This window comes from Schistocerca gregaria, unplaced genomic scaffold, assembly GCF_023897955.1.
Source record: "Schistocerca gregaria isolate iqSchGreg1 unplaced genomic scaffold, iqSchGreg1.2 ptg000691l, whole genome shotgun sequence".
NCBI lineage: Eukaryota > Metazoa > Arthropoda > Insecta > Orthoptera > Acrididae > Schistocerca > Schistocerca gregaria.
The window spans coordinates 112,577-138,965 of record NW_026062071.1 but is presented as its reverse complement, the minus strand read 5'-3'; the positions used below and the strand labels follow the sequence as shown (position 1 = coordinate 138,965).

Below are 26,389 nucleotides of genomic sequence, written 5' to 3'. Positions count from 1 at the left end.
AGAGAACAGTCGTCGTTTTATCTCCCTAACGCCTGCGCTATGCTCAGGAGGAAAATCACGCGCATCGAACTCACATGCGATGCAGAGGATATGAAGCAGATTGAGGCCAACCGAAAAGAACGCGCCAACAAACTAAACTCCTCGGCCGACCAACCAAAGACAAGCTCTCGTCTCAGCGCAAGGCAACTACTGAATTCAAGGTTAACAAAAACCAAAGAGAGTCGTATCGGCATCGCGTCATAGTCGTGGGAGAAATGCAATGGGTCAAATTTCTTTCGCCGGCTGGGAAAAAACCGGGCGCGACCGTGTAGACCGAATGTGATGTGTCTACAATCAGTTCTGCTGTCAAGGAAAATAAAATCAACAGCTCTTTTACTACACAGTTATGCAAATTTAGCTTGGTTGATCACCAACCTCCCATCATAGCTCAGCGATGCAAATACCAACGGGTTCATATCGACCGATCCCCAACAAATGGCGGTCACGGTGGTGCCATGGTCGTTGTACTGTTTGACACGGCAATTTCGCAACTTTCCCACCATATCACAGTCGTGGCCACTCTGTTCGGATTGACTGCCAAAATCGTGCAGCGCAACGATACCACAGCTGTCCGCAGACAAAGCCAAAAAAGGTCTAAACGGGTTGAACCTTACCTGTGTGACCCTAAAAAAAAGTCAGTCACCTCAATTCAAAAACTAGCCGTTAAACTAGCAAAACTTACCAATGTTCATGGTTTTCGTATGTCATGACGGGCTCTTTGACATTCCTTAAATCCCAATATTTGACCCTCCCGTCATCCCCTCCGCTCATCAGGTAGTGAGAGTTATCTAGATTGACGTCGATATCTCTTGTGAAAATTTCGTGCGCATGCTCTATGCAAACGGATGTCCTTTGAAATGTGTCAGGTGAGCGTGGACAATTTTGGCCTCATCTGACAAGTTCGACTGCGTACTTATTGCTTTTAAAATCAAACAGCTGTATTTCTGTCCTATTGGTCACGAGCACCTGGTCTCCTAGTCGGGAAGTCCAGCAGCCCGCTTCAAATTGGCCGAGAGCGTTGCCGGCTGTTCCTTGGATGTGTTCGAGCGTCTGCGCATCCCACAGGTGAACAGATTCAACGTCAATGGTGCAGACCTTGTCTAGGTCGCTCGGCTGCCATAAAACGCTGGATGGAAAAGTTAGAAAGCTTGACACAAAAGCACATACAATTCACCGATTTATGTACCGTTTTATTTGTTTGGATTCTGGGCGCGAAAGTTGGCCGATCTCTCTCAATTTGTTTTTGGGAGAAGTTCTCCACAGAGAACATTTGAAATCTGGAACTGGGGGAGGCAGCTAAGGTGTGAGGTCTCCCCAGCTAGACTTTGGGTTCTGTCATTTTCGTACCCGTGTTGTAAACAGTAAAAAATTTTTTTGAGTCAGTCGGACAACAAGAAAGTGACCAAATCTCATGAGGGTGTGCATATATTTGAATTCTGGAAAAGTTGTCAAGTTCCTCGTTCACTTCTACAAGGTGAACCTAAAATGTATTAGCATTCATGGGAGCAGAGTTTAGATACGTTTCCATGGACTTACTTCATTCTTTTGATTGAGGGCTTGAGTGCCGACGAGAAAACAGTTTTTTGAAACTTTTTGTGCGTCGAATGCACGAGTCTGAGAGAAATGGTTAACGTACTGCTGAAGAAGGAGAAAGCGCCTCAGCATCTGGTGTACCTTATAGTTAACGCCATGCACAAGCGCGTTAGAGGTATCTACAGAAAGCATGTAGAACTGATCACAGATCGCGATGGTCACGTAAAAACAATTCAAGAAAAAATGGCTCACATAAAATTTTTTTTTTAGGGATGTATAGTAAATGAAGTATTTTGTTGCTGTCTTTGTGAAGCATATTGTAGCTGGTTATCTTCTATCTTCTTCATACATTCGCTTAGCTGAGCATGATATGCTTGAAACTGTTTCATCAAGTTACACATTCCTGAATTTAGGGTGTTCATTTCTTCTTGATGAATCCTCGTCATATTCTCTTCTTCAGCTGTGAGTTCTGCAATTTCCAAGTCTAGTTTTTTGAGCTTTTCTATTAAACTGGCGCGTTCTTTTTCTGCGTCAATCTTTTTCGACCTTTCAGCATCGATTTCGCTCTTCCGGCTCTCTTTCGAAGAGTCTTGTTCCAATTGAAGGTCTAAAACTTTCTTCTGAGTCATTGACAGTTGCCTAGTAACCTTTTCTTGGTTGACATCTAATTCACGAAAAACATTCTCTTGACTCTTGATGTTGTCTTTGTAGCCTTTGATCTCCTTCTTTTCACTCTCGACGCGACTTAACTCTTGATTGATTTCTACAACTAAACTGGTACATTTTTCAAGAGCCTTGCGATTTTTTTCAACCGAAAACAACTGTGTGGCATACTCGTTTCTTCTAGATTCGCTCTCTGCTAACGCCTTGCGCTCCTTTTCCAAGTGACCGCGAATCTCCTCAATACCCTTGATAACGCTCTCTGGGTTCTTCAAGATCCGTGATTGGATGTGTGCTTTCTCCCGTTCTAGTTCAGTCCGCTTGGCAATGAGACTATCAGCTTTAATGCTGATTTCTTCGGTGCTCTTTTTGAGTTGGGATATCTCCTCCCGGAGACTAGATTGCAGCTGGTTGAAGGCATAAAGCTTGTTCTGCGTGTCCGTCTTCTTCTTGTGCAGTTCTTGAGCTACCGATTCCTCGCCAGCAATCTCGGTTTTCAGCGCACGAAGCTGCTCCTGAACTTCCAAGTTGCGTTCTTCAGCAAGCAAAAAATCGTCGGTCAGCAGAAAGGATTCGCGGTCAAGTTCTTGAAACTTTAGGAATTTTTCTTCACGATACTTTGCAAAGTTGATGATGCCATTTAGAAAATTGCGAGTTCGTGCGTATGTTGGAGCCAACAAGTCACTTAATTTAAAATCCACGCCGACAGTGTGCATGACTCGGAACCTGGTCCGGCGTTAGCTATAAGAACGAACCTCGGCAGCCGCATGATATAGCCGTTTTCTCTTTCAGCTGCACGCTCGACGTACAAATTCCTCATGAAGTTTATCTCATAAATAGCGTTTTCGTATATTTGGGGATACTCAAGGCTGCTGTATGCTTCGTACGCATATTTGACCATGTCTTCTCCAGTACAACCTATCAACTTTTGTACTACGTTTTCATAGAGAATGTGAACAAAGTCTGGCTCGGGCTTCACCAAATTGGACTCGGTGAGCTGCTGCACGCCCAAATCTCTAAGGCAATCTACGATTTCCGCATTGCTGAGATTGGGAAACGTTACCTTTTCCCCGTTCATGATGCGAAACTAAATTTTTAACAGGTCAAGTGACCTTTTTTTTTGATCCTATAGTTGAAACTTCTCGCAAAAGTTCTGCGCAGATACAGACGACCGGACCAGACCAGTCCTTCGCTGTAAAATGATTGCACCTCAGAGAAAGAGAGGCGAGATGAACGCAAAACCCCGTAAATTGGACGGCACAAATCCGTTACAAGCGCGTACACCGGCACCTTTGACAAGCGATAACACAAATTTCTGCTCAAGGCCTTCTTAAACTCTCCGTCTGTCAAGCGCCATAGAGCTTCGGCCAGAGCAATCCTACAGAAAAGGCGAGCGTTTAATACGCGGACGCTCTGCACGCGTTCCCACGAAGAGTTCCAGACTGTAACATGAACGCGTGCCAAAGACCCGTTTTTGCTACACACACAATTAGCCTCTCGAAAGTTTTGGCCCCGGTGAACAAATTTGTACGTTCAGTCGACCTTTTATGAACAAATTGAGATGCACGCTGCTATCGGGCGACGCCCACACCTTCTGAGTGCCTCTGGCATTGTCTGTCGGATGGCGCAGTCGACGAATTTGGCTGCCCCACGTGGAAAAAGTGCGACGTTTGTCATATGCGCAAAACATTCGCTATCAAGTCATAGAAACGTTTGAGTCAAACAGCGGCGCACATTTTTCCCTTAGAGTTTTTTCCTGCTCGTTAGTCAGAGCGCGATGGCCTCTATTCTGCATGTTGTAAATATTTTCCAGTATTGTCCTGTATTGATTCAAATTGAAAGAGGTATGGTCGTGTATGTGGTTCTCAATGTACTGATATAGTTCAGATGGGCTCAAGTTGAGCAGCTCGTAGTACTTCTTCGCTCTGTCAAGAGATTCGTCGCAAATGCCTATGATACTCGTGAAGTTTTGAAGCTCTAGGATGTTCCTGATCATTTTGACCGCACCATTCTTGTTGATACCTTCGATTTTCGATTTCAAGAAGCTGATCAAAAGATCGGAAATCAGTTTTGGGAGAGCACCGAAAACGTATTTGAAGTTGGCCGAGGAGAGAAATGGAAAGACGGCGTTAAAAGTAGCCGTCAGGTTGCTATTTAGCTCGATGACTTCTGGAACCGGCGACACATCTTCGTATGGAAGAACGTAGTTGCTGCTCATGGAATATAGAAAATAGCATGTCTGTATGCGTAGATTGAGGTAAATGGCTTGTAAACATTGCTCCGAGACTTTGATTAGACTCGAGTTGACACCAGACGTCCTTTGAATGACCGCATCAGTCAAGACGCAATCATCGTCTACTCCGCGTATGGGCTTCCAATCGTTTGATCCCAGACTGTCGGTGACAGATGCATCATCGGTGGTTGAGGAGAGATGAGACTTTTCGAAGTCTTCCATCTTAACGCCTTTTTCTTCAATTGTAGACAGAGACCTCTCCCTGATGCTCAGATACACCTCACTGTTCAAATTGTGTACTTTGGCCGAAATCCAGGATAACGAGTCGCTCATGGCAGCCAGCATGGCCAAGCTCGCGTGATCCGTGATTATGTGCTCTTTCCGAAGTGGCGTGCCTGTCTTGGTCACCCCGTCATACCACGCGTATTCCAAACATGTCAGTGCTTCTTCGTACTTTGCCCCTTGTTCCGCAGCCGACAGCTGGTCCAGACCGTCTTCTAGACCAAGACGAGAATCGCTTTTCTCCGTTTTGCGCGCGTAGCTATCTTGTTGTACCTGAAAGCCCGGCGGAGTCGATGCGCTCTTCTCTTGACAGCTCGTCATCTTCCATGATAAATCGTTCTCCAACACGGCCTGTAATTCCTTGGACTCGAGTGCTCTTTCCACCTCAGTACCATGGATGATGCTCTTGATCTTGTTTTTGCTGGCCTCCTTTAGGGTCTGCAGGCATGTCTGTATGATGCTTTGAAAGTGGGAGGCGTATTGAAACATGTAAAAGAGTCCGTCGTATAACTCCGAGATGCACCGAAACATTTCGACCACTACGCTCAGTAAGGGACGCTTCAACTCGTCGGACGAATAGCTCAGCATCAAACTTCTGTATTTCAACTTGAACGAATCCGGCTCGTTGCAAGTCATCTCTGCCCTCTTTTTGTAGTCGTTGTGTATGTTTTCTGTCAAAACCGTTGTGATGCAGTTGTCAAGCCACGACCGCAGATACTCCGACGCCTTGATGCCGACCACTAGCTGCACGGATTCGATGAAAGATACTAGCAATGGATACATCGGCAAAATGTTATAGATGCTGGGCTCTCCAATGTCCATCTGGTCGTAGTGAAATATTTGCGGATCTCGAATCCCAAAAAAAGAGAACGCCACCGAGTTGCTAAATGAAAACAAACGCTGATTTTCCGATTGACTCTTGTATACAATTTCGTTCTCATCCGCATTCCATGCGTTCTTCAGTCCGGGAACATAGTACCCAACTAAGCACTGCAACTCCATTTGAAACAAGTTCCACACGTGTTCTAACTGGTACGAGAAAAACTTTTGGTCCGCTTGCGCACTCGTTGAAGCACCCGGCCTTTCTCCATTCATTTGGAATTCGCCAGATAACCTGACCGGCTCATCTTCGTCTGAGTTCTGTAACTTGTTTTTAAAAATTTCTGCCACTATCTTGTGATTTTTCAATATTTTCAGAAACAGTTCAAGAACGCCTTTGATTACCTCTCTACACAAACTACCTGATTCCAGATTTGCCTTGGAAAAGCCTTTCGAACGGGTGGAATCGGTCGTCCCCTGGGGCGAATAGTCCGTACTAGCCTCGTGCTTTTTCTTAATCCAAATAATCGCCTTCCTTACTGCATTATGCAGCTCAGCTTTCGACCTTTCCAAAATTCTGGTTATGCTCTGCTTTTCCTTTTTCAATACGAAAATGGCTGATATAATCTCGTTCAATTTAATATGAATGTCATCTTGGTCTGATTTTCGACTTTTGGAATAGGCAGAACCCATCGTGCCTGCATAGCTAAAGTCCAAAGCGAGCGAGGACTCGACATCCTTTTGCTCTACCATGTCTGGGAACTCGTCTATTGAATTCAGATAAATCAAATCGTTCAACATTTTAATCAAAGTCCTGTAAAAAGTACCCTTCTTTTCAACAATTTCTGTCTGGAGGTCTGCCAGCGCGCCGATCTTTAGGAGGTCTTCTTGGTAAAGCTTGTCGACGGCATCGACCAAAATGCTAGCCGCCTTGACGTACTCCTTAGAATTGAACGCCTCTTCAAAGCGTTCTGGTACATTATTTATTGAAGTTCTAAAACATCTGATTAGCAGTCGTTCGAGAGGCGAGGCATTTTCAATTACAAACGTACACGTTGTCCAAAATTTCTATTGCGTATACGTGTTCGATCAGCTGGAGGTAGATCGTATTGATGCTGTGACTACGACTGGTGAAAAGCCCAGCGCACTTTTCAACGTCGGCATGGAGCTTGACGGCAGCGTCGATAGTTTCGTTGATGGCATTCGATGCCAGCGTGTAGTTTTTAATGGACTTGTTGAACCCATGATATTGAGCTGGTGAGCAACATGTCAGCGTATCAGTTAAACATCGAGTTTCTTAAATTGTGTTTTGGTACAACGGACCCTTTACAATGGATTTTGCTGACTTATCTGATATGTGCAGATTGTACTCCAATTCATTCTTTAGTTGCTCGAAGTTGTCCGACTTCATGATGTTGATGACCTGTTCCAGTGAGTTGAATGTTTCCGGGTTTTGCTTGTATTTTGAAGGAATGTGGTCCAGTCGTTTTCTGATCGACGTAATTAAGTTCATAAAATTCTTGCTATCTTGAGCTGCATTTGGGACTTCTGCAGGCGGCACAGCCGAAGTCCCATGCTTTTGCGAGCCGTAGTCTTTCTGGGTATTCATGTCCTAAAAGTATTTTCAATTAAGGTGAGGGCCCGTGAGATGCGACTGCCAAAATGAGAACGGTTACGTGATGCGGTTACGAGTCGCTGTGGGATTTGCCAGTGATGCAATCGAAGTTATTTCGTGCAGAAAAGTATCAAAAATACCTTTTGATTGGAAGACGAATCTTGTATGTGGACGTTAAATTGCTAGATACCAATATAAAAATAATTTACGGCACTGGTATTATATCGAGAGTGTTTCGGCTCTGCACTATTTCCTCATGTCTAGAATCGGGTTCGAGTGAGTCCGTCTAGTTGGCACGACAGGCCGTTCGAATTTTAATGCAATACAAAAAATTTGTGGTGTGCGAGGCCGACTTTTTTTTTTTAAATTTTTTGACTATTTCCAAAAGCGCGTACAACAATAGGATCATAAATCTCATTTGAGGACTCGTCCATGTGTTCCAAACCAGACGAAGTCGCATCGTCAATGTCGCTGGAGTCGGAAGGAGTGGCGAGTTCAGATGTACTGATGGTGGCTGGTACGTTTATCTATATATCAATGGCCTGATGTGCTCTCTCTTTTGCAAGGAGCCCCCCACTAGAAGAAAATAGGTTTTTAGAGAAGCAGATGTGCGCTTTTTTGAATCTCGTTTCTTTGAGGTGCGTTGGTCTCTGCATCTTGAGGACAGAAGCTCACCTGCATTTTGGTTTAACGTGTACAATTTGCACGTGCGTGCACTTCTTAGATCTCGAGCTGCTCGTGACAAAGGTCTTTTTGACAGCTGAGACAAAGGAAGTTCGTCATTTGCATCGCGTTTTGCGAAAGACCTTTGGAGAATACAGAAGGAAATGGACAGCACAAATGCTCAGGTCTTTAGTCAAGAAGTTCTTCCCAGACGCTCACCAGCATAAGGAGGCGTTACTGGCTTATTTTGGGGGAGAAACTGCACAGGTTCGAATTTGATACAATTTTTTTTTGTGTTTTGCGCGCTGACTTTTTTTCTTGCCAGGGGGATGGAGTGACTCCTATGGAAGTTGACGACGAGCCGACGGAGGACCAGACACCGTCGAAGGAATTTCCATTAGAAGTGGAGATTTACTTGTCTTTGCTCGTTTTGGTTTGGTTGATTGATTCTGGTCGCTACGACGAGGGATGTGAGCTTTCAAATACGCTCGTGTCGAGACTTGAGGGACAGCATATGGGAACGCTGGATCCTCTAAGTGTCAAGGTCTACTTCTATTATTCTAGAAGTCATGAACTGTCGGGGAAATTGGCGATGATTCGCAAAAAACTTTTTTCTTTGCACCAAACGGCGATTTTGCATCACAACGTCATGAGTCAGACGACTTTGCTCAACTTGCTTTTGAGAAACTACTTGGAGTTCAATTTGTACGATCAAGCGCATAAGCTCATATCTAAAACTGAATTCAAGGAGTCGTCTGCTCCCAGCAATGAACTCGCTCGATATTATTACTATCAAGGACGAATCAAGTGTTTGGATCCTCTGCAGTATCGGATCGCGTTTGAGTACCTGCAGCAGGCGCTAAGGAAGGCTCCTGCTACGTTCGCGCACGGTTTCAGGGTCGCTGTCATCAAAATCACGTGCATCGTTCAGCTGTTAATGGGAGAAATTCCGGAGCGAAGTTTGTTTCTGCAAAAAGATCTGATTGGGCGCCTCCGCCCTTATTTGCAGCTCACGGCGGCAGTTCGATACGGCGACTTGGGCGCCTTTAATCGATACATCGCCCATCACGATGCGGTCTTCACGCGAGACAAGACCATCAATTTGATCCAAAGGATGAGAAACAACGTCATCAAAACGGGTCTTCATAAAATCAGTTTGAGCTACTCTCGAATCCACTTCAAGGACATATGCGAGAAACTGAAGTTGGACAGCATTGAGGATGCTGAGTTCATCGTTTCCAAGGCAATCAAAGACGGTACCTTCGACGCCACGATCGATCACGCAGGTGGGTTTGTCGCCAACAAAGAAGCCGTAGACGTCTATTCAACAACAGAACCCCAGGAGCAATTCAACGCCAGAATCCAGCTCTTTTTGAACATTCATAACGACGCCGTGAAGGCAATGCGATACATGCCCAGCTCAAACAAGAATTTGAAGCTCGAAGAAGGCGATCTAAAGCTCAAAAACGAGGAGGAAGAGCTGACGGCCGCTTTGGCCGAAGACGACCAATTTTTTTGACGCGCTTTTGTGCTCAGAGTGTGACCCCAAAATGGAAAAAAGTGGAGGGGGGAAATCCTGCGTTTTCAAAATAAACTGAGATATTGAACGCTTTATGCAGACGGGAAAATGCGGCAGATACTCGCGTTAATCGTTCGGTTTCTCTATTGGTGTCATCCATTCGTCGAGCCAGTCTAGCGGTTCGGGCTGCTCGCAATTGGGAAGACGATTCGAATGCAGTTTTTTTTTTTTTTTTTTTCTCTCCAGCTTTGCTTCTTTCGCTAGATAGAGCTTCAGTTTTTTGGGATCCACTATATCGCTCGCTCCTTTTGGGTAAATGATGCGGGACTCGCCTTGGGGCACGCAGGGAAGCCTGACATGTATGTCTAGCTCATCCCTCAACAGAGTCTGTATTTGTTCTAGGGTCTTGTACGAGAACAGCCTGGCGTGAACGGCGGAGCTGTCCTGGTAGGGCCGACTTTTGATCATCCAGTGAACGTGCCGCAGAATGTGCATAAAAGAATTTTTATGCCTGACGGCGATTTCGAAGTAATCCGATATGACTTGGTCCAAGTTTATGGAATTTTCTTGAAATATAGTTGGATCTAGTAGCGCGCCGTATCCCGCCATAACAGAGTCTACGCCGCTCTCTACTCTGTAGCGTTCAAAATCAGCATAACTCGCGACGTCTCCATTCCCAATGACGAACAAGGAGGCTGGCGTCAGCTTTCGAACGGTCTCGATCGCCTTCCAATCGCACTGTCCCCGATTGACGCCTTTTTGCCACCAATATCGTCCATGGACGGTCACTGCCTTCACGCCCGAATGCGTGTGCAATTTTTCGGCTATTCTTGCGGTCGTTTGGGGGCCCTCCTCGTGCAGGCGCATCTTCACGCTGAGAGGGTACGGAATCGAGCAAGCGCACTGTCTGGCGAGGTCAATCAACAGCTCCGGGTCCCTCAAAATGCCCGCACCGACTCGCTTGTCCATGGCGAACTGCTGCGGACAACCGCAATTCAGGTCCACGCCATCGATGTGCCCTTCCAGAAACGGGCTCGTAGCCAACGATATGACAGGCTCCGGCTTGTTCCCGAGCACTTGGAGGATCAAAGGGCGATCAGCGGGATCAAATTCGTATCGGTAGCTAAAAAAAAAAAAAGTCAGTAAAAAGGTCACACGAACCGATGAACCGCGCAAAACTTTTCGTCACCTTTCTGATGGCACGCCAACCTTCCCACCACGGCCAACCCGGCCGTAATTTGGAATGTTCATTTCCGTGAACGTGACTTGTGCTCCATACTTGCGCGCCAGGAGGCGGTAACTCAGGTCGGAACTAAAAAAGGTAAAATTCTCGAAAACTACGATTCAGAGGGAAAATGCGAACGATACCCACCCGTCAACAAGAGGCGCTAATATGGCTTTCCCTTTGTACAGGTCCGCCATCTTTTAGTCCGTCTAGCCGCGCTTCAGATCGCGGACCTATTGACACGAAATTTCATAGACGAATCAAGACCGTCACTGCACGAAAAAAATTAGCCAAACCAAATTTTTTTCCACACAAAATCAGACACGCACGCATAAATGGGTAAACTCCACACATACGCACCTGACCATACATCACCACACACGACGCTTTTGGTCACGCACTTCTAGCTGCGATAGATAATGTACAACTTCAAGCTGGAAGGTTTCACTTTCTTAGCGCAACATCTTTTTCTACTCTCCTACCCGTTCTTCGAGCTGCCGTGGTTCTGGTCGCTCTTCCTGTCGAGTCCCCCTTTCGGTCCCTGCGCCAGTTTCGTCGGCTTTTTCGCTGGCTTCGAAGACGGCTTCTTCGCCGCCTTTTCGTCGGCCTTCTTGCCCTTTTTGTCTTCGGACGCGTCCGCGACGTGTCTCAACTCCTGGTTTTCTTGCAGCGAGCTCGGCGCTGCTTCGTGTTCGGAGGATGACGCCTCGTCTTCTTCTATCGCGTGCTTCACGTGGCGCGTCAGAGAGGCCTTCTTGACGTAGGCTTTGTAGGCCCTTTTGAACCGCTTCACAAAAATGATTTGCAGCGGATTTCGGATGGTGCCGGGACGCGCCTTTCTGACCGCTTCGATCGCCGAAGAGACTTTTTTTCCCATGGCGACCAAACAGGCCACTGCGATTGTTCCAGATCTTCCCTTTCCGCCGTTGCAGTGAATAATCACAGACTTTCCGGATCGGAGGCGACTGACGAGCACGCACACCAGTTCAATGACCCTCGTCATGCTGTCTGGAATCCATTTGTCCAGAATTGGGAAGTGAATCGACTCGATTCCTAAATTTTCTACTTCCTCGATTAGGTTCGGAATCTTCAACAAGTTCATTTCGTTTTGCCTAATCAGGGAAACGAGTACGTCGCAGTGAAAGAACGTCTTCAGGCGCTTTAGGTCCTTGGTCATGTCTCGGTCCCATTCGTGATGAAGCTTCCTCTTCTTGCGGCCAATGCACATGCACAGTCCCAAGCGACCAGTTTGGTTCATGTAGAGCTCGTCGTCCGGCAGGAAGTCGACCTGCAAGGGGTTGTTGTCGCTTGTGTACACTTGGTTCGTGATCTTTTCGCCCGAAGCGCCAAACTGACCTTTCTTGGCTTTTTTCTCAAGCTTGGACACGTGATTCAACTTCGAGTTTTCGACGACGTAGTATATCTCATCATTCACAATCGGCGAGTACTCCTTGATAACTTTCAATTTGTTTGTCTTGTTGTCAAAACTGAATATCGTGATGTCCGAGCTCAAGTTTTCATTTTGTGCCAAAATTCCAGACACAAAACTTTGCATGTTCGCTTTCGTTTTGACAGTTTTCATCTTCAAGTCGTTTTCCACGTAGTACTTGAGCTCCATCTGGTCCGACGGGGGCGCCTCCGCGCCCTCTTTCGACTTCTCCTCCAGAAGCTGCGCGCCTGTGTTCGAAACCGACTCGCGCTCGGAAGCGGGTAACGACCTAAGCAGGGTGTAGTACAGATCGTCGTCGGAACTCAAACTTAAGTTCTGCAAGTCGCACTCGTCTAGTCCTTTAGTATCCGAAAAAACGTCGCCGGGTTGCCACGATTTTTCGAGGGGCGGGGGACACCTGTCCGACGAATCTGAACTTGGATACGCGTCTGAGCGATCAATGGTGTCTTTAGATGCGACGTCTCGGCCCGAGGTTATACTGTGAGTCCTCGGAGATACCTGATCTTTTATCAACGGGCTACCCTTTACATCGAGGGATGTGTGTTTGATGGTACGCTTCAGCGCACCGGTCTTCTGAGTGGTGTTGGGACTGTTGCCACCGCTGTACAACAACTCGATCGGTTGAGAAGACGACGCCTGCAGGGGCGCTCTATCCGTCCTCTGGCCGGACCTCCGAGAATGATCGGAGTTCCTCTTGTCGCCTGTCGTCTCCTCTGCCTGGAGGCACTCCGACACGGCGTCAGCCGGCGGGTTCTTGCCGTTAGCTAAATTATTATGAAAACAAAATTATGAGCTTTTTTACGACGAGTAAATGAAGTGTCAATCGCAGCTAACTTACCTTCCTCTTTTTCCAGCTGATACACGTCCGCCATGCGAAGTATCTTTATGCGATGGTTGGCCTTGGTGACGCCCATTTTCAACAAGGCCTCGTGGGTGAGGTTCAGAATCATGCTGACCTTGACTTCTTGTTCCCGGAACAGCTGCCCATATTTCTGCGCATCCGAAGAGTCAAAACCGGCCGCTATCAGCAAATTATACCATCTTTCTAAATGTGGCATGTCTGAAAAACATTTGGCAGTTGATAAGCTAATAGGTGTTGTGCCTAAATGAGCTACAATGACAGATTTTTTAATAGTAAATTATTGACTGCACTTTGTGACGAGCAAAAACATCTACCTACATTCTTCTTTGCTAGCTAACTTAGAAAAGAAGTAGATTTGGTCTCAAACGCTGACAAAAAAAAGCAGACTATTTACCATCCAAAAATTCAAAAAAATCATAGAGTTACGTTCTTTGAGTTCCCCGTACACTTCACTGGACCACAAAAAATTCGCAGTTGAACATCGCCCCACAGAGAGCGCGATTGATCACACAACGTGTGCGCCGTTCCGCGTCGTTTCCTCTTTCAAAAGAGGGCCCTTACAGCTTCAACTGCGCAGCGATATATTAACAGCTGATCTTCTGTATCACGCCAGATCATTCTTGCCAGAAGCAAGTTATATCGAAAATATGATAAAAAACATACAGCAAGGTTCCCCGCCATGCTCCTCCAATTCGCCCGAGCCCTCTGTATAAGCTGGCGCGACGGACGAGCTTTCGAAATAAACGACATCACCACGCAGTTGCCCGTAAATTGATTATAGAGTCGTTCATCCATTTATTGATCAAATTTAGGAAACACAATACATAAATTGTACTCGTTTCTCCCCTGTTGAGGTGTACGGGCGTGTAAATGATGGCGTCTGCGTCGTGAGTAGCTACACATTCCAGCACGTGGTCGCGTCACCTGTCACAGAGCGCGTAAAAGCTCGAGCGAACAGCTAAAACGCCAGTTATTCAAAGCCGCTCTATCGGCTATTCTGCGAGACGACTACATGAGATCTAATGAACGCGCATCACGCGTGGTGGACGCGATTTTTCGGGCAAATGTTCGGCTAGTCTTTACCGGCCAGGTGAACCTGCAGCACTTCCAAGCGTTCGTCATAACACAGAGCCACATGTCTATCCCGCGCTATACCACATATTTTAATGTACGCCACACGCGACTCGACATTTAATGTATTTCAGCTCGGAAAAGCGACACGGCACTAGAACTATTTTTTCCAAATGAATGCATCTGCGTCGAAAGGCGGATCTGGTACGACATTGTTCAATTGCAACCTCTGTCTTGTCACTTCGTCGTCTCCTCTTGACTTCATCAATTCGAAATAGTACTTTACACATTCTGCTTCAGACTGCGTCAGTCTCCTATCTGGCGCATCTGTGTACTGATTGATCAGCCTTCTCAGCAGTCCCTCGGCATAGATCCACCTGCCCTGTCGAAATTGGACAATCGCCTCTAGTCCCACAATTTTCCTCACGCGTAACGCGTCTCGATCTTTGTATTTGTCTGTAATTTCGAGGACCTTTCTCAAATACTCGTCAGCAGAATCCCATTGCTTTCTTCTTATCTCAAGCTCTCCTAAACCCAGCAATGCATCCGCATGGAGCAGTTCCTGATGCAAAGCCTCCTTTTGAGTAGCAAGGATGTGTAAAAATAGCTCTTTTGTCACGTTCAGCAATTTCTCATCTTTTTCATAAAACAAGAGCCATCTCGCGTAAGTTAAAGTCCATTCTGCTTTCACGGGCCGTTTATCCGCAACCGCCTTCAACGCTTCTGTTGCGCTTTCTATGACCGTAGAGATTTCCAACAGAGTAGAACTCGAAGCTGAGTGCTTGCCTGCAATCGTTTCCAGATAGTATTTATGCGCCCGCAGTTTCAGCTGAGTCGAGTAGCACAAATCAAGGAGAACGGGCGAAATGGCCGCCTCGGTTTGAGCGGATTCTACAAACTGCAGCGCGTCGCCGACGAGCGCTACGTTTGGTTCTGTAACTTTCAAAGCACAAAGAGAAATATTAAATATACATTTTTCTAGCCGTTCGGCGTTCTTATCCTGTAAGTGCTTTTCACCAAGACGCCGCAAGAGAAAAATCGTATCTTTGATTTTGTTGGTATGGAATTTAACGCAAGCCATTAAAAACGAAAGCTCAGCGTATTCGGCTGAGTGTTCTCCAAGACAGTTCTCACACACTGCTAGAGCTCTTAGTATGAAGGGCTCAGCTTGAACATGTTTGCCTTGATCAACAAGTCCCAAAGCAGTGGCGACTTCTGGAAGGTCAAATTCCCCGACTAGAGCGTGATAGAAGAAGAGGTGGGACGTGAGTGACGCACGCAGACCGACAGCTTTAGCCCCAAATAGGGAGATACCTTTAGTGGTACAAAACTTGGAAAAAGGTCTTGAACAGTTGAAATTGGAAAAAAATTCGGACTGAAAATCGTGGCGATAAGTAATATTTTGATGCTAGGGTAGAAGAGAAAGAGACCATACAGTGGTGCATTGGTATGCGTTTTGCGAACAACCACGCGCGAGCCTATTAGAGCGCCTGCGTGGTCCTTCATTCGAATATTTGCACTTCACTCTTTTGCCACAGGTCCTAAATAGCATTGTGCTGTGATCAGCGATTGCGAAAGAGCAAGTGAGCAGCGCTTGACAGCAAAGATTAAGACGTATTACCATTCAAAAGATTTTTTTTGATACCACAAAATTTTTTGTGGCAAGTCGAGCGCCGTCCGTCCCCGAGGAGGAGGGCCTTTTCGCTGTTCCGCACTTGCCCAAAAAAAAGTTCACTTTTTTGTTGAATAAGCTCAGACGTTGCGGGGTACAGGCGCGAACGGCAGCATTTAATCACAGGCACTTGCAGACATGTCAAAAATTTTCGGTATGCGCAAAAGAGGAAAGTCTAGAATAATCTGAAAACGCCGCAGGATCCGCCGGATGGCGATGCTATAATCCGCTCGTGTGTTTTGGTCAAAAGCACTGCGACGCTAGTGAGAACTTGATGTGAAAGACCGCATAAACTCTGAGACACACAAAGTAAATCGAGAAGCACACTATTGGAGCCATGTCATGTTGCAATATGAAGCGTCAGATATTTACCGCCAATGCGCGCTTGCCCTACCGGAAAATGTGTTAGGAGCTATAAGTGGCTACTTCGTTGGTCGATTCCAAGGCCCGTGACAGCTTTGTTTCTGATAGCCATTTATTTTTTTTAGTATGAAATTTTTATAGTAGACAATATTTTTACTATATAGCCTAGCTTTATGCTATAAACTTACCAGCAAACAACACTGCCAGTTGTTTTTCGAGGGTACCTAGGATTTCGTTGGTTTTGGTTCGCGCGTCAAATTTGTAATTGGCGCGAGTTTTCTTTCATGGAGCGATTTGGCTCGCGGAGCTGTTACTAAGGTTTTTTTTCCCTCATTCGTGCACGAACTGTCTAAATTGGACTTGCATTTTTGTATGCGGAAAGGAGGAAAATAGTGATAGCTTGTTGCCTTGTGCCGAGAATAACGTAGAGAACCAAAAGCTCGTCAATCGCGGTGGTTGTCCAAGTGCTCAAAAAGCCGATTCATCGTTTCGGTCGGGAGAAGGTGCGTAGCTTCCTGGGCGCTTGAACGCGTGCCGGTTGGATTGTTAACTTGACTCCCGTTGCTTGAAAATTAGGACAGTATCAAGTGGCATAACTTTTACAAATAGTGATACCCGGATGCAAAATGGCGCTAGAGGCCAGCATTCAGAGTTGTCGAATGGTAGTCAGGAGAGTGCGTTTGACACAGCGGCTTCCTTGAAGAGGTCGAGGCTGACTAGGAACAACGCAGATCAGGGCGTGCACTGTCCGCTTTCTCTTGGCTCAGAAGAAGTGGTGCCAATTTTGATTGAAGCAGAGGGCTGCGATGCAGAGATTCAGGAGCTGGCGGCGTGTGAGCCTTACGTCAAGTGTTCGAAAAGGGGTAGCGGGGAAGTGGAGGGTACAGATGGTGATTTTTTGCTAAATTTCGATGAGTACGACAATGGTACAGATGTACAAAAGTCCGTCCATTCTAGGCTAAAGAGACTGAGGCGCAGACAGACCGATGAAGACGATTCGGACTCGAATGGCGTTGGCGACGTGGGTACCATTAGCGAGGACGAGGAAGAAAGCATGCAGGGCAATTCTGAATTTGACAAGGTTTTGAAGCAATGTTCTAGATATTCTAGGCGGCTGGACCGTTTGCTGTCTAGCAAGCTTCAAAGTGGTGAGAACGCGCTCGAGGGACAGCCGAAGGCCCTGAAGCGTCAGTTGAAGGATTACCAAGTTGCTGGCGTAAACTGGTTGTACACGTTGCATAACGAGGGGCTTGGGTGTATTTTAGCGGATGGTATGCGACGTATTATTTAGTGCGCTTTGGCACGATTCCGGTTGGACGCGTTTTTGACTGACGCGTTTTTGTTTTAAGAGATGGGCTTGGGAAAGACCGTGCAGACGATTTCGTTGTTGACGTTGCTGAAGGAAAAGGGCCATTTGTTTAGTCACATTATTATTGTGCCAGCGTCGACTATAAGCAATTGGATGCGCGAGTTTTCAAACTGGTCGGATTCTCTGAAGGTTTTGATGTACTACGGCACTAAAAATGAGCGATACGACCTCCGAATGAACATTCTAGTTCACGATGCCAAGTACAAAAAAAAGCAGGTTGACAAAGAGTATCCGTTCGATGTTTTAATTACCACTTTCCAGACGGCCAGCGGCAAGTCCGACTACAAGTTTTTGAGAAAGTTGAACTTTCACTACTTGATAGTTGACGAGGCGCAAATGTTGAAGGGAAAAGACACGAGTCGATATGCCTACTTGTTTCGAATCAATTCGCAGCGAAGGCTTTTGATCACAGGTACGCCGTTGCAGAACAATCTGAATGAGCTTAGCGCCCTGCTTCGTTTTATTATGCCGGATTTGTTTTCCTCTCTGCATAGCAGCAAGTTGTCGCAAGAGGTCAAGGTGATTATGAACGACTGGAAGGATGTATCCGAGTGCGAGTACGTGCACAGTATGAAGCGCATTTTGAAGCCGTTTATTCTGCGCCGTTTGAAGAACGAGATAGGATTGGGGTTGGAGCCCAAGAAGCACAAGCTGGTCAAGATCAAGATGCCTCCTGTTCAGCACAAACTATACACAGAATGCTTCGCGTCGACTGAACTTAGTCTGAAGCAGTGCGGGTATAATAATGCTGTCGCGGAGAGGGGTCAGGGGGAGGTCGAGGAGGTGCTGCCCAACACCGACAGTCCTGAAACCGGCGCGCCTCGAGCGTCCGGAGCAGGATTTATGAACAACATGCTCATGCAATTGAGGAAAGTGAGCAATCATCCGATACTTGTTCGGACGTTTTATTCAGACGAAGCCATCGAAACGCTCGCCCGCTACGCTCAACGCAGTGATCCCTCTCTGTTCAAGCTTTGTATTGACGAGATTGTTAATGATTTCACTTTTCTTTCTGACTTTGAGCTTCACAAACTTTCCTTGAAGAGCCCTGCTCTCAGGAAGTATTCGCTGACTCGAAACCAGTTATTTAAGAGCAGCGGAAAGTTGTTGGTACTCGCCAAGCTCTTGCCAACGCTGAAAGAGCAGGGCCACCGCGTCATCATATTTTCCCAATTTACGACAGTTCTTGACATTTTGGAGCTCTTTTTGACTCAGTACTTGGACATGCGATACGTTCGCTTGGATGGCACCACTCCCATCAATGAGAGGCAGTCCGTCATCGATCTTTACAACACCGAGACAGAAAGCTATTTTATCTTTTTGTTGACGACACTGGCGGGCGGCTTGGGCATCAATTTGACCTCCGCCGACACGGTTATCTTTCACGACATCTCGTACAATCCGCAAGTCGACAGGCAGGCAGAAGACCGTTGCCACCGCCTGGGACAGACGAAGCAGGTCACCATTTACATTCTAGTGGCCGTTAGCACGGTCGAGGAACACATGTACAACATGGCCATTAGAAAAACTGAACTCAACGACCTTGTCTTGAACGAGGGCAAGTTCGCCGAAGACGAAGTCGGAGACAAGGAGAGCCCGGCCCTGATGCAGAACTTGGTCAAAGCCATGTTCGACACCTCTCGCCAAACGCAGGCTCCTACGGCCGAAGCAAACGACGACGTAGACTTCGATATCATAGACATAACAAAAAGTTAACCATCGTGGCTCTGCTTTCTCTCGCAGACCTCGTCTTTCATGCGCGCCGGACTCAAGGGCGAGGTGTCGGCATTCGCCTAAAAGCGAATCACAGGTTCTCCTCGATCAACTTGGGTGTGGTGCATTCAGGTTGTCTGCTCGGCTACAAGGTTTTAAAAATAAAATTTTGATTTGTCATTTGACAGTGTCCCCCTCAGACCGCGGTTGTTTCACCCCTTCCGCTTTTCCTTCGAACCGGAGCTACGGTTCCGCGTATTTCTTGCGGAAAAGAACCAACCATCCGAAGTGACGAGGCGCTGCTGGCAAAGCCGATTTAAAAAGTGTTTGTATAATACATTGTGTACGCAAAGATGCACAAGCTTACACTTCGCCGGAGGCGTTTGTTTCTGAGCGTGCGCGCAGAGCTTCCAAATAGACGCCCTGCATTCTTTTGATGTCTCTGCAGGAGGAGTCGTGTAAGCCAGTTAGAACGTGTTTTTTTTTGGTAAGTTTTTTCACAATCTGTATATTTCATCGTCAATGTTGTACGATGCTGCTAAGCATCTGAGAGCTATTTTTGAGAATCGTCTTTACTTCCGCTTCGAGTTTCTCTCCTGCCACTTGACCGGCCATCCACTAGCAGTTCACACATCCCTCTTCATATGAGCCCGTCTTTAATAAAGGCTGAACAATGCTCAGACGCTTCAGAGACACTATTGACCCCAAGACCCACAATCTCTTGAGAGCTATTTCGGCTACCAACACGAGCAATCTCTGCATTCAAGCGGAGAAATTGCCCGTGCCTTCAGCAGAATTCGAACTGGGCTCGTCTATAAATAACTCTAGAGTTAGCGTTTCTGAATGTACATCGAATCAAAGCTCAGAAGTATCGGAATCGGTACAGTCCCAAGAAAATTTGGTATGTCTCCATTTGTGTTGAAGATGCTTGGTAGTAGAGCGAGCATAAAGTACTCTAATAGCCTCAAAACATGTTCAGCTCTCAGATCGAGCCATCCATTCAAAAGCAGAGGAAGTTGTTAATAGCTTTGTAAAAAAAGAAACATTCATCAGGTTAGGTACGAAATTCCAGAGTATTTTTTTTGCGTTGTTCATTGAGGGCCTTCACTAATTTGCTGTTTTATGCTGGTACGACGCGCGTAAAGTCACCCAGTTTCTGGCCTCTCCCTTGGCGCGAGAACTGGGAAAGCGATACGATGTATGGAATAGTCTTTTACATTCTGAGCGTGCTTATTTCCGAAACTTGGTATTATTGTACGAAGTGTATTACTTGCAATTGAAGAAGGCCGTGATAGTTCTGCCCAACAGGTTTTCGGGCTATCACATTTTAAGCATCTTTCAAAACCTCGAGGAGCTAAAGACTCTCACAAAGAAACTTTGCAAAAAGCTAGAAAAATGCCAAAAATCCTGGCCACAGTCGATAATTCAAATCGGCTGCATGTTTTCCTCGGTAATGGGTGAGCTCAAGCTCATTTATGGAACGTACATCAAGGGCTTCTCAAAAGCTTTTAAGCAGCTAGTCAAGGCAAATAATTTACCTGAATTCTCAAATTTTTTGAGAAAAAACAAAGAATTTTCAACTTCAGAAGGCATGGTGGCCTCTCTTGACTCTTTACTTGTACTGCCAATCTATCATTTGGAAAGGTACATATACTTCTTCAAGAAAATGCAATTCATGACTCAAAGAGACCATCCGGACTACGGTGAGCTTATAAAGGTCAGACAAGAGCTGGAGGCGCTTAGCTTAGAATTAAAGCCCTTTCAAGAAGGGGCTTTGAAGCTATACAAATCCTATCGTTTGAATTCCATGACGAGCTCTAGGAAATCGAAGTCTGGAATGTTATCTACGGAGGACCTCGAATTGAAACAAGCGCCAATACGTGAGGGTCCTATTCTATTGATCACCAAGAAGAAGGCGATACGTTTAAATCTGCTTTTATTCTCAGATGTATTGATTTTGTCAGTCGTCAGTAAACTAAGGGGAAATGAAGTTGATCAAACAATCCCTTTGCACAGGGCGCAGGTTTGCCACCATCGGCCTCGTAAGCATCAGCCAATGACGTGCATATACGAATTCTCCCAAGATTCATATTCATCGTCTGAGCAGCTTTCTCATTTATTCAAGTTGGAACAAGACGGTGAATGTTTCATTTTTGGAGCGCAAACCGATGCGGAAAAGAGGTCTTGGGTAGAAGATTTAACCGCTCAAATCAATTCAATTAAGAAGAGAAGGCCCATTCGAACTACAGCTCGGTCGGTATTAGCTCCATCACGTAAATCGTCTCAAAGACACGATCTGAATACTCAGAGAGAGAACGGCGATTTCAAATATTTCTCCGGTTGTTGGACCGAGCACTACTGCGAGGAGTTCCTAAAAGGCATTGTGCTTTGTCATGGTGAGCTGTCGTTTCTCGAAAATTTGATAAATTCTCTACCATTGCTTCCAATCAAGATTTCTCCTCAGTCGAAGTGTCTGTTTGCGTATCAGGGTCCGAGCGACAACCAGAGGGAGTTTTATTTGCACATGCCGCTTCTTTCTGGGATGGTGACTTCGATAGACCCCTTTATACGAAAGACGAGCAACCAGAGTTACCTTCCCTGTCAGTGCGGCGTGGTCATTTGGAACCACTTCACGTTGGTGTGCATCGCGGATGGACTGACGTGCAACGCTGCATCACGCCAGGCATGTGAGTGCGCCGTCAAGGCGGTCGTATCCGAGTTCAGGGCCCTCAATCTTGTCTCAAACGAGCTACGTAGAACTGTAGCCGGAATTTTGAAGTGTTACAGCTTGGCGCACAAACGCATTCTTGAAAATCAAAAAATTATTTGGAATGCGGGAACCACGACGTTGCTCGTTTGTGTAACAGTAGAAGTTGAGCCGTGCGAGGCCAGTGAGTTTTGCAAATGGTGTTGCATAAGCGTCTCAATAGGAAATGGTAGAGTATATTATTGGAATAGGCAAGAGGGACGTGTTCAGGAGGTGACTCGTCATTCAGAGTATGCCGATCCAGGTGGCCGTATCGGGCCGTACATTTATAACGGCTGTCCAGACCTGCGCAATTTTGAGGTATCGTACAAGTTTTGTTCTGCAGGAGATGTCATTTTTTTGTGTTCCAGAAACCTGTACGAGAAGTTTGATCCCGAGTATTTGGGAGTGATGCCTAACGAGGTCCGAGCGCTTAAGAGCTCGGGGACGGGTGATGCTGATCAACTCCCCGATAAGTGGAAAGACTTAGATGCGAATACTTCATTTAGCTTGAGAAAATTGTACGAAATTCACGCTCTGGAAAAGAAAATCAACGGCCTCGAGATTGTGTCTCCGAGTCAGATTGTAGCAGCGTTGATGGGACATTACATTAAAACGCATTATCTAAAGGTAGACCGCTCTGCAAGTTTTGAGCCCCACACAACGACAGGCTTCAAAGATTTTGAATACGCTGCGTGTATTGTCTACGCTATCGGCCCTCCCGCAAACACCGTAACATAAACTACCTGTAACTCTTTTTTGATTCAGAAAGTGGCAAAGAACTGGTGATGCCTTCTAGGCTCTTTTCAGTTCATTTTTTTGTTATCATTCAAGTGTGGGTGTGTTTTTGTGCTATCTTCGCCTACATATTTTTTTTATTTCATTTGTGCGCACATCTTTTTTAGAATCTTCCGCCGAAGCGCTCCGAATGGTACGCTTTGTCGGAGTGTATTACGTTTTTGTGCCGTAAGTAACTGACATACTTTTGGCGAGTAGAATGCAGTAAATCCGAAACCATTTTTGAAGCAGCTTACAGGAAAACCCGTGATGGTCAAGCTGAAGTGGGGAATGGAATACAAGGGTTATTTGGTATCAAGCGACAAGTACTTCAATCTTCAGTTGACAAATACAGAAGAGTTTATAGATGGAAATTTAACTGGTAATATCGGAGAAGTTCTCATTCGCTGTAATAATGTGTTATATTTACGATCGGCTGAGGAGCCGGCGAGCTAAAGGGTTTTTAAAGTGCCATCCGTTGCACTGCATAATAAATTATGGGCAAAAAAAGTAGGATGACAGGTTCAAGTAACTTTTTTTTTACAGGTTTTTTTTCCAAGGCTTTTTTTTATCGAGGCCATGCGTTCTGCAGCCCCCGTCAGCGTTTGCAGACAGGAACGGGCACAAGCATGTGTTTTTCAATGTATGGCGTGGGTATGCGAGGTGAGCAATATGTTTTTGGTAATTTGTCATCTTGCTGAAACGTCGAAAGGCAATCTGGATGATTCTGGCTGAATGAATTCTGCGGTTTCCTGATAGCTTCTGTCAGGGTCCTGCTGCATTGTGGACTCCAGTCTTTTATTTTGATATCTTTAAGGTAAGGGAATAGTTGCCTGAGTATTTGCAAATCTGGGAGCCAATTCGTACGAACTGCCAATTGTTCGATTTTCAAGTCTAAAAAAACATCTAAATCTTTTCTTCTCCAATTCCATGGTGTGAATTCGAGTGTCTTCAGCTGGGTCATTTGCCTTATGTGATCTGGAGAAACTGTACAATTTGGCACGCGCAGAACGACTAGCTGATGTTGATCTGAGAGGTCTAGAATCTTCTTAGAGTCAAAATCTAATATCAAAACGTTCGGTTTTAATTCTTTTAGACTGCGAAATGAAACGTCACGATAGGCAAAACTTAATTCCAAATGGTGTAATGGGGCATTCTTCAGTGCCTTGAAGACCACGTCTTGTGCACTTTTCCATGATAACGGCAGGTTTCTCAGAACCAGTGACTGAAGATTTGTCAGCGAAGCTATGGCAACAAAGAAAAAGTTTGAATTCCGTGAATTTTTTCCAAAGTGAAGCGTTAAAGACGTTAGCTGAGTAAGAGACCAAAGCGCCATAATGAGGCTATTTGAGACAGGTGTATCTTCTATAGATCCCAGATTGAGCGATCTCAGCTGAGATAGCTGCGAAATTTGAAAAATATTGTACTCAGTCAATAAAGAAGGATCTTCTATTGTGATATGATGAATTGAAGCGGAAACCTTAATCATGCTCGAAAATTCAGAACTAGACGGCCTACTTGATTCCAGGTCGCTCCAATAAAGCCTCGTTGCTTCCCCAGATACTATCCTATACATCTTACGACTTGTTCTCTGTAATGACACCAAACTGCGCGGATTCACAAATTTTAAAATTGTCCTCCACACATCCACTGGCTGTCGCTCAAAGACAGAATATTCAGGATCAACAGAGTCTGAGTGCTGAATTTTACATTCCCTTCTCTTGAATTGATCAGAGTCAAATGTTAATCTTCTGAAGCTCGTTGCCTATAACTCGAAGTTTGAATAAAACGTACGTTGTCCATTTGTCGAACAAACATATTTGTAGATAGAGTTTTAAATAAATGTGATCTCGATGAGTATAGTCAATCTACCAAGAGTGAATTAAAAGCATAATTTATGTCCTCGTAGATCTTCTCTGAGACGATAAATTACAAGAATTGTAGAAATGAGACATTATAATAAGTGCCTAGATATTTATTCTGAATGTACACAAAAATAATCTCAAAGTGTCCTGAGCTTTTTATGTAAAAAGTATCTCAAGTAAGATATTTTTAAGCGTCTATATATTTTAACTGCAAGTACATAAAAAGGATCTCAAGACGGATGTTATTTTAAGTGTCTAGAGACGGAATACATGCACAAAAGCATCTAGGGTCGCGATCTAGATATGCCACGCAAAAAGCATTAGAAAAATGTATATTTTACACATAAAGATGGTGCCTCAGTTTGGCGTCATGTACACGTGACACGTTGCACTCTGTGAGATGCAGTTGTCAAGCACAATCATGCGGCCTTGAGAAATATTTCATTTCTGGTACGAGATATAGTTTTTCTTGAAACTGGTATAGTCTAAAAGGCTTGTTAGCGCGCTGCCAAAGGCAGAACATTCACATAAAAATAAGTTGGTGAGAAGACAAGAATTGATTACAAACGTTTCTTTTGTCTGTCGTATGCGTATCGAGACAATTCAGCATCTTCGCGCCTCGAATATTTTGTGTACTATACTCGGCGCTTTTTCATCCTATACTTTTAAGCAGTTTTCGAGAAAGATTATAGACTCGGAGCCCTTCGAAAATTTACAGCAGTCCTCCTCAGATTTCGGCCAATCGTTCTCTCGATACTGTGAAATCAAATTTTTTCATTACTCAAGATGTAAATAGCAGGCTCAGAGTGAGGTTCTTGCTCCTTAGATGTCAGAAAGTTGATTCCTTTACTTATCTTGTCCAATGTATGCCGAATCTGGTTTCTATCAGGGTATATCTGAATGTACCGAAAAGACTTCTCGGAAACGTATCTTCGACTAGGGTCGAGGTCGGCTACAGCCCTGACCAACGCTGACCTTCCATTGCTTCCTTTGACAGTGTACGACAACTCGAACGTGCTGCTGCCCTTATCTAAAAACACAAAATACGGCTCAAAAATCGGAAAGCCAAGCATTTCTCGAACAACTTGATGATCACAAACTGCACTTAGAGATACGCTAGAAAAATTCGTTAGACGAATGAATACTGCACGGAAAATGGTACAAATATGCGTACCTGTAGTAAGGAGAACTTTTGAGCTGCTGAGAAGTTAAAACGCTCGAGGTGATCGCAATTGTAATGATAAAGCCAAACGCTAGAATCGCATTTCTATGTACTGCGTTAGACACACCAAAGTCGGACACCAAAGCTCCTTTCTTTAACGTACCGATAACGAGTCGAGTTTTTAGGTCTGATTAGCGATAAATGTAATCGCTTTGTGCTAAAGTGAGAGGCCAGACCTTTAGAAGGACTAGGATAAACTGTGTTGAGTAAGTGTCTGTTTCATTCGGCCAGGGTGACTGACGAAGAAGCATACAAAATCGACCAGCAGACCTTGATACCAACGCTGGCTGAGTAATTCTGTGTACGGCCCGTCCAATCTTGAAAATACCACCCCCTGAACTAGCAAATATAGAATCACGCAGCCCCTCTAGTCCGAAACCAAACGAACCGGGCGTATGATTATAATGCATTAAAAGTGTAGAAAATGGGGTCCTGACGTTTCGAAAACTGGCAGTCCGATTAGGCTTCTTCAAACAACCACCTTGACATCCCCTATCAGTAGACCTCAAATACTGGAAAATCATGAAGATCTAACAGGACAGCTAATCTATCAATAATAACAACATAAATTTTTTAAAACCAAATCTATACATTTTTTGAAATGTCAATCATTAGTGGCCATCTCGCTAACTAACGCAGCCGACGACAGCGTCCAGGAAAAAAATTAGAAAAAAATTGGGGTTCACACCAT

At 45.3% G+C, this 26,389-nt stretch overlaps 7 protein-coding genes and 1 long non-coding RNA gene across 22 annotated transcripts; 3 read left to right on the top strand and 5 right to left on the bottom strand.

Annotated features, from left to right (window-relative positions):
- Positions 1 to 21: 21 nt before the first annotated feature.
- On the bottom strand, positions 22 to 7,519 carry LOC126319971 (EARP-interacting protein homolog). 5 transcript variants are annotated; one of them, XR_007557778.1, is made up of 10 exons: positions 7,322 to 7,407; positions 6,890 to 7,178; positions 6,619 to 6,820; positions 1,714 to 6,560; positions 1,576 to 1,653; positions 1,387 to 1,519; positions 1,226 to 1,322; positions 953 to 1,165; positions 722 to 889; positions 22 to 663 (listed from the first exon to the last, which is right to left on the bottom strand). XR_007557778.1 is itself a non-coding variant. In XM_049993703.1 (8 exons), exons 2-8 carry the CDS (start codon positions 1,762 to 1,764, stop codon positions 384 to 386), a joined length of 1,020 nt encoding a protein of 339 aa, XP_049849660.1. In that variant the 5' UTR covers positions 1,765 to 2,958; positions 3,042 to 3,404; the 3' UTR covers positions 22 to 383. The 5 variants fall into 4 exon arrangements, 1 of the variants encoding a protein (XP_049849660.1); XR_007557777.1 differs by having other exon boundaries at positions 1,226 to 1,519; positions 7,322 to 7,519; XR_007557779.1 differs by lacking the exons at positions 6,619 to 6,820; positions 6,890 to 7,178; positions 7,322 to 7,407 and having other exon boundaries at positions 1,714 to 2,958; positions 3,042 to 3,404.
- Positions 7,520 to 7,558: 39 nt separating this feature from the next.
- On the top strand, positions 7,559 to 9,574 carry LOC126319968 (uncharacterized). Of its 2 annotated transcripts, none has more exons than XM_049993697.1 (3): positions 7,559 to 7,698; positions 7,906 to 8,111; positions 8,170 to 9,574. In XM_049993697.1, the coding sequence occupies exons 1-3, from the start codon at positions 7,614 to 7,616 to the stop codon at positions 9,361 to 9,363; spliced, it is 1,485 nt and encodes a 494-aa protein (XP_049849654.1). In that variant the 5' UTR covers positions 7,559 to 7,613; the 3' UTR covers positions 9,364 to 9,574. The 2 variants fall into 2 exon arrangements, with proteins under 2 accessions (XP_049849654.1, XP_049849653.1); XM_049993696.1 differs by having other exon boundaries at positions 7,613 to 7,698; positions 7,906 to 8,105; positions 8,170 to 9,363.
- LOC126319970 (tRNA-dihydrouridine(16/17) synthase [NAD(P)(+)]-like) lies at positions 9,490 to 12,583 on the bottom strand. Of its 2 annotated transcripts, none has more exons than XM_049993702.1 (2): positions 10,949 to 12,583; positions 9,490 to 10,486 (listed from the first exon to the last, which is right to left on the bottom strand). In XM_049993702.1, exons 1-2 carry the CDS (start codon positions 10,954 to 10,956, stop codon positions 9,490 to 9,492), a joined length of 1,005 nt encoding a protein of 334 aa, XP_049849659.1. In that variant the 5' UTR covers positions 10,957 to 12,583. The 2 variants fall into 2 exon arrangements, with proteins under 2 accessions (XP_049849659.1, XP_049849658.1); XM_049993701.1 differs by lacking the exon at positions 10,949 to 12,583 and adding an exon at positions 10,553 to 10,857.
- LOC126319967 (uncharacterized) lies at positions 10,949 to 13,493 on the bottom strand. The gene is made up of 3 exons (XM_049993695.1): positions 13,219 to 13,493; positions 12,877 to 13,149; positions 10,949 to 12,802 (listed from the first exon to the last, which is right to left on the bottom strand). The coding sequence occupies exons 2-3, from the start codon at positions 13,094 to 13,096 to the stop codon at positions 11,067 to 11,069; spliced, it is 1,956 nt and encodes a 651-aa protein (XP_049849652.1). The 5' UTR covers positions 13,097 to 13,149; positions 13,219 to 13,493; the 3' UTR covers positions 10,949 to 11,066.
- Positions 13,494 to 13,660: 167 nt separating this feature from the next.
- Positions 13,661 to 15,574, bottom strand: LOC126319969 (uncharacterized). 2 transcript variants are annotated; one of them, XM_049993700.1, is made up of 3 exons: positions 15,407 to 15,574; positions 15,286 to 15,346; positions 13,661 to 15,207 (listed from the first exon to the last, which is right to left on the bottom strand). In XM_049993700.1, the coding sequence occupies exons 1-3, from the start codon at positions 15,521 to 15,523 to the stop codon at positions 14,132 to 14,134; spliced, it is 1,254 nt and encodes a 417-aa protein (XP_049849657.1). In that variant the 5' UTR covers positions 15,524 to 15,574; the 3' UTR covers positions 13,661 to 14,131. The 2 variants fall into 2 exon arrangements, with proteins under 2 accessions (XP_049849657.1, XP_049849655.1); XM_049993698.1 differs by having other exon boundaries at positions 13,682 to 15,346; positions 15,407 to 15,532.
- Positions 15,575 to 16,160: 586 nt separating this feature from the next.
- On the top strand, positions 16,161 to 19,411 carry LOC126319966 (SWI/SNF-related matrix-associated actin-dependent regulator of chromatin subfamily A containing DEAD/H box 1-like). Of its 8 annotated transcripts, XM_049993694.1 has the most exons (5): positions 16,162 to 16,226; positions 16,392 to 16,509; positions 16,583 to 16,668; positions 16,738 to 17,277; positions 17,356 to 19,411. In XM_049993694.1, exons 3-5 carry the CDS (start codon positions 16,626 to 16,628, stop codon positions 19,089 to 19,091), a joined length of 2,319 nt encoding a protein of 772 aa, XP_049849651.1. In that variant the 5' UTR covers positions 16,162 to 16,226; positions 16,392 to 16,509; positions 16,583 to 16,625; the 3' UTR covers positions 19,092 to 19,411. The 8 variants fall into 8 exon arrangements, with proteins under 8 accessions (XP_049849648.1, XP_049849651.1, XP_049849645.1 ...); XM_049993691.1 differs by having other exon boundaries at positions 16,161 to 16,226; positions 16,400 to 16,509; positions 16,583 to 17,277; positions 17,356 to 19,403; XM_049993688.1 differs by having other exon boundaries at positions 16,400 to 16,509; positions 16,588 to 17,277; positions 17,356 to 19,289.
- A 1,900-nt stretch (positions 19,412 to 21,311) lies between these two features.
- On the top strand, positions 21,312 to 23,242 carry LOC126319965 (uncharacterized). The gene is made up of 2 exons (XM_049993685.1): positions 21,312 to 22,765; positions 22,831 to 23,242. Exon 1 carries the CDS (start codon positions 21,613 to 21,615, stop codon positions 22,573 to 22,575), a length of 963 nt encoding a protein of 320 aa, XP_049849642.1. The 5' UTR covers positions 21,312 to 21,612; the 3' UTR covers positions 22,576 to 22,765; positions 22,831 to 23,242.
- A 1,526-nt stretch (positions 23,243 to 24,768) lies between these two features.
- LOC126319964 (uncharacterized) lies at positions 24,769 to 26,258 on the bottom strand. Its single transcript, XR_007557776.1, has 4 exons — positions 25,952 to 26,258; positions 25,802 to 25,895; positions 25,651 to 25,743; positions 24,769 to 25,592 (listed from the first exon to the last, which is right to left on the bottom strand). It is a non-coding gene; the product is annotated as an uncharacterized LOC126319964 (long non-coding RNA).
- Positions 26,259 to 26,389: the final 131 nt, after the last annotated feature.